At 36.8% G+C, this 13,866-nt stretch overlaps 1 protein-coding gene across 1 annotated transcript in view; it reads left to right on the forward strand.

Annotated features, from left to right (window-relative positions):
- LOC150095133 (uncharacterized) overlaps positions 1–13,866 on the forward strand; it is a 489,238-nt gene that overhangs the window by 230,030 nt on the left and 245,342 nt on the right. The window contains exon 9 of the mRNA XM_090410959.1: positions 3,315–3,676. Within this exon, the coding sequence (XP_090267085.1) occupies positions 3,315–3,676 (362 nt within the window). The remainder of the gene's footprint in view (positions 1–3,314; positions 3,677–13,866) is intronic.

A 13,866-nucleotide genomic window follows, 5' to 3' on the forward strand; every position in this document is an offset into this window, starting at 1 on the left:
TTATGGGAGATTTTAACTACAGTAGTATAAACTGGGGAGAGAAAGATGCATGTAGCAATAAGGGAATGGAATTTCTAGAATTCTTGAGGGACAAATGTCTTAGGCAACATGTAATAGAGGGAACGAGACTTTCAAGAGTTTTGGATTTCGTCATATCATCAGAAGAGTTGAAAATAACTGAGATGACATCTCTCCCATCAGTTCGAGAGAGACCATGTGGTTTTGACATGGAAGAGAATAGACATGAAGGAGTATCAAAGAGACAGGAACATACGTGGAATTATAAGGCAGGTGATTATAATAGTCTTAGATATCAACTTGGGAAGTTTCATGGAGGGAGGAATTGGAAGGTCGGGATATCATTAGTGCTTGGGAAATTGTGAAGGAATATATGTTAGCAGCAATAGTAAGCTGTATTCCACAAGTGAAGAAGAGGACAGAATTTAGTGTAAAGTGGATGACAAACAATATTAAACAGGAACTGCATGTGGAAGAGATATAAGGAGACAGGTGAAGAGCAGATGCAAGAGGAATATAAGACAGAGACGATGAGAGTGACTAGTATGGAAAGGAAGGTAAAATTGGAATATGAGAAAAGATTGGCCCAAAGATCCAAAGAGGTTTCTGGGGAATTTTTTGGCTATGTGACCAGTGGGAGGAGAAATGCTTGTGAAGGAGTGACATTGTGGGATGCAAATGGGAATGGAGTGACTGATGCAGAGGACATGGTGGAGTTGTTCTGTGAACACTTTATTGGTGTGTTTCATCCTGGAGGAGTAAATTTTAATACTAGAGGGATAAAAGAGGTTTGAGGTTTAGAGGTGGAGGAGTGTGTGTTCCAGGTGCAGAGTGCTCTGGGTGTCTGTGGGGTTGTGGGACTGGATGGTGTTTCGCCATGGTTTTGAGAGAGTGTGTTGGAGAACTGATGACTCCTTTGACCTGGCTTTTCAATGAGGGTCTGGCTACGGGAAAGGGGCCCGGGAAGTGGAGGGGGCATGAGATAGTGCCATGGCATGGGGCAGTAGCAGACTGGAAGTATCTAATTATGGCCAGTTTTTGTGTCATCAGTGGTTGTTGAGATTTTGGAGAGATTACTGAGGGACTGTATACAGCATTGGGCAGAGAGGGTGATGTTGTCTGGGAGAGTCAACATGGATTTTTTGGGGGGTACACTGTTGTTTTAGTGATATGCTAGCCTTTTATATAAAGCTATGAGAGCAGTAGATGAGTGAAAGGCATATACTACCATTTTCTTGGATTTATCAAAGGTGCCACATGATGAACTGATGTTTGAATTAAAGCACAAGGGTTTGGATGTCGGTTGGTCACCTGGATTCTGGATTGGCTGTCCGATAGGTATCAGAGGGTTAGAGGAGGGAGTTCACACAGGGCTCAGTGCTGGGACCTATATTGTTTAACCTTTATATCACTGACACAGAGGGTTAGAGGAGGGAGTTCACACAGGGCTCAGTGCTGGGACCTATATTGTTTAACCTTTATATCACTGACATTGTCAGTGGATTGCAGGGGAATATTCAGTTGTTTTCGGATGATGTCTGGCTGGGAAGGGTTATTAGTAATAGTGCAGATGTGATAGCCCTGCAGGATGATTTGAATGGGCTGGACAGATGGGCAGATGAGTTGGGGTTTTGGTTTAATGCAGAAAAATGTGGGGTCTTGGGGTTTGGTACACATTGATGGGACACTTCATACTCTGCTGGAGGAAGTGGGGGGGAGACAGGAGATCTGGGTTTGATGATTGATAGAAACTGAAGTTCATGGGACATATTGCAAAGGTGATGAAGGTAACACAGAGGATTGCTGCAATACTGAGAAGGATGCTGACCTGCAGTGATAAAAGAGTTATCATTCCATTGTATAAGACCCTGAGCAGACCACACTTAGACTATTGTTCTCAGATTTTTGGTCCCCAGGATTTGAAGGGAATAAATTAATTGTTGAAAGGGTATAGAGGCTGATAACAGAGATTGTTTCAGGATTGTACAATGCAATGTTAGTTATGTGATCAGCTGAGGGAATGTGGACTGCAGAGTTTGTTATATAGAAGGAGAGGTGATGTGATTGAGACTTTTCAACTGGTGAGAGGTGGTTACAAGGTTGAAACTGTAATAAATTTAGTTTAATCCTTTATCCAAGTGTTAGCAAGCAAAGTTTGCGCCTGAAGATACTTCAAGACTACCTGTCTGGGTAGTGGCTCTTCCTTTAATGCATAGCATTATACATATCCGCAAGGAGATGTGCTTTGCATTGTGGGAGATACTGAGACAGGAGTGATGAGAGCTTGGCCACCTTTGCTACGAGTTGCCTCAGTCTTGAAGTATCTTCAGGTGCAAACTTTGTTTGCTAACACTTGGATAAAGGATTAAACTAAATTTATTATAGTTTAACTAAGTGGAAAATAAACTTTCATCGATGTTGACACTGGGGAGTTCTTTCGCTTGGTTGAACAGCTGGAAGGAAAGATGACAAGCGGCCATCCCTGGAAGTTACAAAAGGAAACTTTGAGCAAGAAGATGAGGAGTGGTTTCTTTGTATGGAGAGTGGTTGAACCATGGAATGCATTGCCTGATAGAGTGGTGAGAGCGAGAATGGTGAATGAGACTAAGGAGTGGTATGATAGACTGTGTTTCCTAGGAGGGACCTCCCATAATTAGTCTTGATAGACTTTGTGTTTCCTGGGAAGGACTGCCTGCAATGGCTTTTGACTCCATGGAGGCCTGAATAATAATATTAATAATAATACCTCCAGTGAGTGAAAGTGGTGGTGGTCGATGGTAGGTGGCGCTGGTGCAGATGATGAAGGTAGTTGTCATTAGTGTAGTGGTGGAGACGGAGAGTTGTAGAGGGAGGGCACCTGCTCTACAACTCTCCGTCTCCACAACTCCACTATCTGCAGCTACCTTCATCATCTACACCAGCACTATCTACCACCGACCACCACCACTATTTTCACGGAAAATCACCAACATCCATGCCCACGGCGCGATTCAAACCCGCAGCCTTTTGGCTGGAGAGCCGATAAGCTAACCACAGCCAACCAGGCCAGCTATACACATTCTTTTATGAAATTATGAAAATGAGCTATTATGCTGATTTTTTTATTATATAAAAGAATTACTGATATAATTTTAGATTTACATCAGAAAGACATAAGCCTCAGGTGTCTGATATATTTTTTGTATATTATTATTATCATTTTATTATTAGATTTGATATATAATGTTATCATAATCTATAGCATATAAAAAATAGCTATTAGCAATGAACTTTTATTTTTTATTTTTTTTTTTCAGTTTCCAAAAGGATTTTACAATGTTGAGCTCTTACAATAACCTCCAGTTGAACTCTCACTCAGTGTATGCAAACGCTTATGGTCCTAATGATAATAAAGGACAAGCACTGATTGCTCATAACTCCTACTTTACTCACACTAAAAGTGGGACAAAAGCCTTTTATAACTTAGATTATCATAGAAAACAGAGTGACGACAGCAGCATAAACATTGATTTGCATCACAATATATCATCACGTATATTTGATTTTAGCTCAGATATAAAGTTCAAGTGCCATCCACATCCTAAAAATATATGTGATCTGACAATCAACATTGACACTCATTCATCTCAGTGGAACATGCTTGATACCACATTAAGACGTAAGTGAAAATTTTGCCCTTTTAAATATCACATAAACTTTAATTTAAATCTGATTTTAAAAAGAGTATATAAGCTAAATTTTAAATTGGTTAGACTTTAATTATTGTGCAACTGCATTCCAGAATGTCTCCTTCTGTAATCTGAGAATGGTGACTTTAAGAAATTATGAAATAGTGAAAAAGAGTTATATTTGTGGAAAGGAAAGAGAACCAGAGAATAGATGTTATTTATATATATATATATATATATGTTACTGTGAAAGACCGAAATTAGAGAATGTCGATATTCTCTGGTGAATGTCGACACATACCAAATACGTCGGTGAAAGACCGACATATTTGGTTATATTATTATACATTCAAACCATCACCGGTATATGTCAACAAGCACAGATAAGCTCTGGTAGGGGTCGAGACGACAAGCCGAGAACCTAATCTAACCTAACCTACCACGTCTTCATATCAAGCCGTGACTGAACAACACGAGTTTATTTCTATAAAAAGAGCGGCCGCGAAAGACAATCTTCTACTGCAAGCAATGAAAATGTTACAAACCTCAAAAAGAAAATTTCCTCCTGCTCAAATTGGTGATACCATACGAATACAAGTCCCTGATGTTGACCTTGGTTGTACAGATGCCCGAAATGTGTTGGCGGTTGTTGTTGGAATAGAAGACTCCGACTTTTATAAATTAGCAAACAAAAATGGTACCCTCAAGCAGCTTTATATCTGTAATCAGTTCATAATTTGTAAAGAAAAGTTACTTTCCATAGATGAGATTTCTTCTCAAGAAATGTCAGTGAGAGAAACAGCTGCAACTAATTCGAGAAGTGGGGGACAAGGCTATACACGCTGTAATTGCAAAAAGAAGTATTTCCACGACTATATGCAGTTGTAAAAGCAAAACTTTCTCCTATTTTGACATATATCATATATTAAAATGTTGCATTTTTGTCTTAATGTAATAAAAATATTTTTATTCAACATTCACCATCAGTGCATGCTGAATGTCGACATTCGCCGGTGTAAGTGAGAAATAATGATATTTAGCAGATATTTTGTACATACACCAAGTGACTATGTGAATGCTGACATTCACCGGAGAATGTCGACATTTGCCAGATATCGGTCTTTCACAGTAACATATATATATATATATATATATATATTTATATATGTTATAAGGTAGTGTAATGTAACGTGGAAGTTGTGGAAGTTACATTAACTTCCACATTACATGACAAAGAAATACATAACAGGATCAATGTGTGAATGTATTCCGAAGGCAAAGGTATGTGTAAAATGGATGAATGAGGGGCTCAAACATGAAATATGGAAGAAGGTATTTTGGAGCAGAGGCGTAGCTAGAGAGGGGCAGAGGTGGTGGTCTGTCCTGGGCAGCACTTTGAACATTTTTGAACTTTTGCAGTTAATTCTAAAATACAGTCTCGAGTACTCAGTTCCAACTATTGTAATATTACAGCGAATTTTCCTCACAATTGCTGTAAGTGTTGCTAGTTGTGAGAGGAATTTTTCTAAATAAAATTGATTAAGAATTACCTACATTACTATGAAACAGACTTCGACATGTCATCGATGATTTTGCTAACAGAAAAGCAAGAAAAATAACATTTTAGAATGTTGAAATTAAAGTTTTACTTCAAAAATAAACATAGTGTTTTAATTTATTTCCCTATACGTCGTTTTGACTTTTTGTAGTATTTTTGGTGTGTATTGAGAGGGGCAGCAAACTCAGGGTCCACCCTGGACGGCAAAAGCTCTAGCTACACCACTGCTTTGGAGACAGTGCAAGATGAATAATGGTAATAATCCATTTCATGGAGTATAAAGGAAAAGTCAGGAGAGTGACTCAGTTAGTAAGATAAACAAAAATGCACTGTGATCAGAAATTAGCAAATCAGGTGAAGAAAAACCCTAGAGAGTTTTTTAGAAGGAAGAATAATCATTCTTCCTTCTAAAATAGAAGGAAGAATAATCATGGTAAAATAATGTTAATCGATGAAAATGGTAGAATGGTAACTGCTGCAGAAGACATTATTGAGGTATTCAATGATCAATTTAGGTATTTCATCCTGATCAGGGTGGAATAAAGGAGGAACTTAAGGGTAGAGGACATAGGAGGGATGGCTGAATTGTGAGTGAGCAGATGGTATTTGAGGAAATAAATAAAATTAATGTCAATAAGGCAATAGGATTTGATGACATATCATCACACATCTTAAGGAAATGTTCCAGAGAATTGGCAGTAGCATTGGTATGCTGGTTTAATAAGAGGCTTACGACAGCACAGGTTTTAACGCAGTGGAAAGAAGATAAAATTGTTCCACTGCTTAAAGGTGGTGATAATGCTGTGGCCTTGAAATTATAGCTAATATGTATATCAGCAGTTGTGGTGAAGGTACTGGATAGATTGGTGAGAAGTGGGATACAAAATTGGGTTGAACCCAGCAGTATTCTTTGTGGTTATCAGCATGGGTTTATTAAGGAGAGATCATGATTTACTAGCTTACTTATATATTATAACAAGGTGACAAATACCTTGGACAGGGGAGAAGCATATACAGTGGTGTACTTGGATTTTGCAAAAGCTTTTGATAGACTGTCACATAACAAGCTGGTAAATAAATTGAAACACACGGGATTGGATAACTGACTTTTCAGTTGGATCAGTGACTGGCTGTCAGATAGGTATCAGAAAGTTGTATATGGGGTGCAGTATCCCATAAGAGGAAGGTCACGAGTCACAAATTCATATACTATTTATATCATTCATATAAAAAAGCGGGATGGGTTTAACTACTGACATATACAGCTGTTTGCTGGTGATACAAAATTGGGGAGAGCAGTGCAGAAGCAAGCAGATGTTATGGCCTTGCAGAAGGAGTTGAATAGATTGCGTGAATGGGCAGGTAAGTGGAACTGTCAGTTCAATGTTGCAAAGTGTACGGTTTTGAAATTTGGTATGGAATGATGGGTTGCAAAGTATACACTTTGTGGGGAAACTTTAAAGGAAGTAGAGGAAATGAGAAATCTGGGAGTGGTGGTGGTGGACAAGAATTTTAAATTCAGGTGTCACTTTGCACAAGTTGAGGCCATCATATCAGATAATGGCAATGATATGGAGTACCCTCTGACATGCAGAAATAAAGAGGTCATGATGCCATTGTATAAATCCTCGATCAGACCTCATATTGATTGTTGTGCACAGATCTGGTTGCTGGATTTTCATGGTGACAAGGATATGTTGGAAAGGATCCAGAGAAGATTCACAAAGGTTGTCATTGGTAGCTGGAATGGGAGGGAGGGGGTATGATTGAGTGATTGAGACATATAAACTAGTCAGGAGTTGTTATTATCAGGTTGACACAGAAGATATTTTTCATAGAACAATAGAGGGGAATAGAACAAGAGGCCATCACTGGAAATTATATAAAGAAGGTGTGAGGAGAAGAGGGAGGAGCAGGTCGTTTGCATGGAGAGTGGTTGATGAGTGGAATGCATTGCCTGAGTGTGTTGTAAATGTAGACACATCGAATCATTTTAAGGTACAGTTGGATGAGCATTGTATGCAGTAGTGTGTACTTCCCACCATGAATCTCTGACTTCATGGAAGTTGGATGTTATTAATAATAATAATAATGTGTATATATATATATATATATATATATATATACACACACCATATTTGCCGGCGTATAAGACACATTCAGGGGCGCATTTACCATTAGGCACATGAGGCGTAAGATGGGGGCCTCACTCTCTAGGGAGGCCTCATTTTAAAACCTTACTCCTCACAAAGAACAATAAAAAACAACGTAGTTATAGTTGCAAAATAAAATACTTATTTTTAAATATTAAATTCATAATATAAAAACTAGAGGCCGCTGAAAAATTTGTGAGGCTTCCCACTTCCATTTAAAATACATTGTTCTTTCCTTAGAATATAAAACTAACAGGAACTCTGTATTCCATAAATTCATGTATGTAAGCGTACCATTTCTTTTCTGGACGTATATACAAGTCCAGCAAACCTGGATAATGTTCTGTCCACCTGCTGAAAGAACATGGATAAGAAGTGTAGTTTGACCCTCATGCCCATTAAAAAGTACGATAATCCTTCACTCTGAAAAGAACACTTAACTGCATTACCTGCCGTACGTAGTAGCTACGTTCTGTGGCCTACAGCAAGAAACGCAGTTGTTTGCCGTTTGCTCGGTAACCGGAATCTAAGTTATATCAGTTATACAAAGGTTCAAATTATTTTAATCGACAATACATTTTAAAATTCTCCAAGAACTTGATTGAAGATAATTATTTTTGTCAAACAATTATTTTATAAATTCATGAAAATCCGAATCTAAAAATGAATACAGTCTCCATCTGTTCCAAATTAAGTTTCCTATTTTATTCATAATCTTAGTTCGAAGGTTAGTTATCATACGTAAATCTTGAATCATATCATGTAATGCATAATTTTTATAACGTAATCTGTAGGTTTTTGCATTTCAACTTTCTTGGTTCCCCCCCTAATCACGCACTACAAATCAAAATAAATGGCAGTTATGAAGTCAACTGTTATGTACATATTTTCGTCTAACTTCGATATTATGTGGCAGTTTGAAGTAATGATATTTTCCCTACAGTTTATCTTTTGAAACATGTGTAGATAAATACATCAAAATGAAATTTTATTTCCAAAATTTTCATAACAGAATTAATTCACCTTTAATGGCTAATTCCCTCCCCTCCCCAAAGTATCACCACACACACACACACACACACACACACACACACACACACACACACACACACAAATACTGCTATCATGTTGGAAGCTTAATGGATTTTTTACAACACTCAAAAAGGATTAAAATAGAATTTAATACTTCCTATATTTCGTCCTAGTCACTAGGACATCTACGAGGATTACAAAAACAACTCATGTAACATTATTATTATTATTATTATTCAGGCCTCCAAGGAGTCAAAAGACTCATCGAGGGAGGTCCTTCCTAAGACATAAAGTCTGTCAAGACTCATCGAGGTGAGGTCCCCCCCCCCCCCCCCCTGAGAAACACAAAGTCTATCATACCACTCTTTAAACTCACTGACCGTTCTCGCTCCCACCACTCCATCAGGCAATGCATTCCACGGCTCAACCACCCTCCACACAAAGAAACCACTCCTTACCCTCTTGCTCACAGTTTCCTTTCATAACTTCCAGGGATGGCCTCTTGTCATCACTCCTTCCTGCTGTTCAACCAAGCGAAAGAACTCCCCAGTGTCAACCCTGTAACCACCTCTCAACAGTTTAAAAGTCTCAATCATATCACCTCTCCTTCTTCTATCCACCAAACTCTGCAGTCCACATTCTCTCAGCCAATCCTCATAACTATCCTTGTACAGTCCTGAAACCATCTTTGTCATCCATCTTTGTATCCTTTCCACAGTTAATTTATCCCCTTCAAATCCTGGGGACCAAATCTGAGAACAATAGTCCAAGTGTGGTCTGATCAGAGACTTATACAACGGAATGATAGCCCTCTTATCTCTGCAGGTCAGTGTCCTTCTCATAATAGCAGCAATCCTCTGTGTTACCTTCACTACCTTTGCAATATGTCCCCTAAACTTCAGGTTTCTATCAATCATTAACCCCAGATCTCTTGTCTCCCCTACTTCCTCCAGTATAACTCCTCCCATAGAGTATGCAGCATCCCATCAGTGTTTCCCAAACCTCAAGACCTTACATTTTGCTGCATTAAATCGAAACCCCCACTCATTTGCCCATCTATCTAGCTTATTTAAATCCTCTTGCAGGGCTACCACATTTGCACTATTACTAATAATCCTTCCCAGCTTTGCATCATCCGCAAACAACTGAATATCCCCTTGCAATCCACTGACAATGTCATTGATATAAAGATTAAACAATATAGGTCCTAGTACTGAGCCCTGTGGGACCCCACTTGTAACCCTCTGGCTCCTTGAAACTGCTCCACCATACACAACTCTCTGATACCTATCAGACAGCCAATCCTGAATCCAGTTGACCAATCTGACATCCAGACCCATGTGCTGCAACTTAAATATCAGCTTATCATGTGGCACCCTGTCAAATGCCTTCGCCAAGTCTAAGAAAATTGCAGTATATGCCTTTCCCTCATCTAATGTTCTTGTAACTTTATTATAAAAGGCTAGCATATTGCTAAAACAAGAGCGTTCTTTCACAAATCCATGTTGATTCTCACAGATAACATTACTCTCATCTGCCCAATGCTGTATACGGTCCCTCACTACTTTCTCCAAGATCTTAACAACTACTGATGACACACAGACTGGCCTATAATTAGACACTTCCAGTCTGTTACCACCCTTATGCAATGGCACTATCTTACCTTCCTTCCATCCCATGGGCACCTTTGCCAAAGCCAGACTTTCATTGAAAAGCCACGTTATAGGCACTGTCAATTCCCTAGCACATTCTCTCAAAACTCGTGGTGAAATACCATCCAGTCCCACAGCTTTACTGACATCCAGAGTACTCAGTATATATCACGCACTCTCCTCCTGTACCTCCAGACCTCGAACCAGTCCTATCCCTCTAGCATTAAAACTGACTCCTCTAGGATGAAATACTCCAATAAAGTGTTCATTGAACAATTCCACTATGTCCTCTGCATCAGTCACTCTATTCCCATTTTTATCCCACAATATCATTCTTCCACAGTCATTTCTCCTCCTACTGGCCACATAGCTAAAAAATTCCCTAGGATTTTCTTTGGATCTTAGGGCCAATCTCCTCTCATATTCCAGTTTCGCTTTCCTTACCACACTAGTCACTCTTCTGGCCTCATGCTTACAAATATCATACAATACTAAGCCCAACTATGTAGGTGACACAAATATCATACAATACTAAGCCCAACCACTTGTGTTGTTGTTCATAAAAAAAAAAAAAAAAAAAAACCTTCCTAAAATGGAAATGTGCGACCCATATAATCTTATTTTGCAAGGAAAGGATTGAAGATATAAACAGAAATAAATGTTATTTAAAAAAATATAAATATTTGACATAATATCTGCAAATCAAACAAAAATTTTGATTATTTATTTTTGCACATGTGAAATTCGTTTTTATTTGGGAAGAGACACAATAAGTAAATTGTGCAGCAAAAAGTGTCAATCCAAGAAATACAGTGCACGTAACTACAATAATCCGTTAACGGTGGGGGGGGGGTAATTGAATAACAGATGGAATGCTGATGAAGTTTCAACTAATAAAAACTGCTTTTTATTAGTTTAAAGTAATTTTGAGTATATTTGCGAAGAACAGATATATTCAACATATCTTAGCCAGTTTTGTTGTAAAAAGTGCCGCATTTGAAGAAATATTAGCGGCTTAATAATAAAATAGCAAATTTCATAATGCTTCAGAATAACTTGATTATTTTGATAATTCCAAAACAAGTTGAGACACATCTGTAGAAATCTATCATTATTATTATTAGAGTCCTTTTAATTATGAACTCTATAAAGTACTTAATAAATTTGTATTTTTGTGTTTTTAAATAAATAAACTAGTTTCATTTTGTCACGGATGGTTTTCGCTGGACCACCTGGACTTTTAGACTATTGTTCTTATCAATATTGTAAAAACTCGATTGTAGCTTAAATATTCCAAAGCACATTACATCGATTTTTTACTTAGGTCAAGTCCCATAAGAATGTTGTAAAAAATAACCCTGTTTGTCTCTGTATATTTTGTATTAAATATTTTTGGAAATAGCCCTTTGGAAATTAACTGTATATACTGCTTTAATAAGAATATGTTAGAGTGTTAAAAACAAAGGCAATGTTTTTCGCCGGAGCTGTATGTAATAGATCTACATGGCATTAGAAAGGTTGTTTATTATATTTTGTGTGTATGAGAAAGGCTTACAAGCTCTGCACGTAAACACCTCCGAAGGTCAGTCAGAAAGGTTCAAACAACTTTCCGATGGTCAGCAATTTACAATCAAAAGAAGGCACAGAAGAGAACAAAGAGCAGGCCGAACTTGAAACTTAAGATGAAAGAATCATGCCGAATTCTTCGGCGGTTACAAACTTCGTGCGAGGTCTCAGAGAAGGCATAATAAAAGGGGACAGAGCCAAGCATCTAGGGCTTCCCGGATCCAGAAGTCACTAGAGAGAGAAGGCTTCCCGTTTCCAGACGTTGCCAGATAGGAGCTTCTCGGTTCCAGTCTTAAGAGAAGGCTTTGAGTTGCCGAAAGGAGATGTTCCAATCGTCAGAGAAAAGTTTCCAGGCCAGAAAGGAATCCCAGTTGACAGTTGGCGGCAATTCGAATTAATGGAGGTGGCAGAAAAAGGAGGCAGTCATCCAGGCATTTTTGTGGCAAGCCCAAGCAGAGGAGAAAAGACAAGACAAATTACCCGAAGCACCTTTACTCGGAAGTTTTTCTTTTTGCTGTGGGACAATAACTTTTTCCAGAGCTGTATATGAGTACCGCAGGACACAGTTCACAGTTCGCTATTTTCCCAATGAGATATTTCTGATTTCCTGAAGGAAGCTCAAGATCTGAGATGAGAGATTTGCCTTAGAACGTTTTGTGCAAGACCTTTGACTGAATGTGCGATACAGAGCTTTTGTAAGTTATATACCTTTTGTACAATTCCTCTTATAATGTGTTTTAGTTGGACAATTAAGATTTAGATTAACAGTAACAAGAAGTGTCATTAAGAGAATCTATTGGCATATTTGAAGTTGATATACAGTTTGTAAAAGTAACTTGATAGAGAGTTAGCTAGCCTTTTTACAAGTATACTAGAAGTTTAATAAGTGGAAATTGTAAACAGAGTAAATAAGTTTTTGAGTTAAAGAAAGTTTTTGCAATCATTTTGAAACCCATTCCAGAGACAACAGAGGTTTTTTTGTGTGCTGTTGCTATTTGTATTAATTAGTTGGTTAAGAGCAGTTTCTATATCACATAAGTAGAGCATTTGAATTTCAAGTTTATTATTATTTATAAATTGAATTGATTTTTCAATTCATTTTTTTGTGCATCAAAATTCTACTCATGAAGTCTTGGGTAATAATAATTTTAGGGCGAAATGTCAAGTAAAAAAGTGGATGTTAGTGAGCATAGCAAGTTATCGTTACTATTTATTGCCTCTACGGTTTAACTAAAGCTGGAATTATTATGCTTATTACTGCAACTTAAAAGAAATCAAAACTTGAGTTGAATAAATCTTGTAATAAATAAATGTTGTAATTCCATAAATATGATGATTTTTGCTATAATTTTTATTACTGTAAATTCAAAATTTTTATTTTTAGTGAGAATATCTGAACTTTACAGTTCATGAAGTTCCAATTTTTACCATGATCAGGAAGCTTAATTTGATTGCATTTAAATTCTTTTTTTAAAAAAAAAAAACTTTTATCCTTATACTAAATTATTACCATACCTTTTAATATTTTTTCGGTATTCAGAATTTTTGTAGCAACTATGATACTTGTCAACAAAGCTTGTCAAATAAAATCAACGTTCTCAAAATCAATAATCAACACTGCAATTGAAATCTTTCACAGAAAGATTTTAATTACATCTTTCTTTAAATTAATTATGATTCAATTACATGGAATATTTAAAAGTGTAAATGATATATATATTTAGAATTACATTAAAAGATTTTAAACTATTTAAAAAATTTAATATTAAATATAAAGTATCGTAGAAATTGCATAATTATTTATAATCCATTGATATAAGTTAGTAATTTATTTACATAAAATGACTTACAAGGTTGCTAGTTTACTATTACCAAGATTTTTTTAATATTAATATTTTTTGTATACATGTAAAATTCGTTTATATTTTTGGGAAGAGAGACAATAAATAAATTATGCACCAAAAAGGGTCAAATATCGTAGAACAGTAAAGGAAATTCCAAAAAACGTTAATTAAACTGATAGTTTAGTTACCATTATTTGGCTAGTACTTGAAAAGCAGACAAGTGTATATACCTAATTATATGGTTAAAGTAGTTGTTGCAGTTGGTAAGAATATATTATGCAATTAATTATTATTCTTATTTTACTGTTACTCATTTATTTTAACAAAACCAAGATACTACTGTTTCTATTTTTGTATTTTTTAAGTTTTTAACGT

The sequence above is a fragment of the Typopeltis vanoorti genome, chromosome 21 (assembly GCF_054136105.1).
Source record: "Typopeltis vanoorti isolate ZY-2024b chromosome 21, IOZ_Tvanoo_1.0, whole genome shotgun sequence".
NCBI lineage: Eukaryota > Metazoa > Arthropoda > Arachnida > Uropygi > Thelyphonidae > Typopeltis > Typopeltis vanoorti.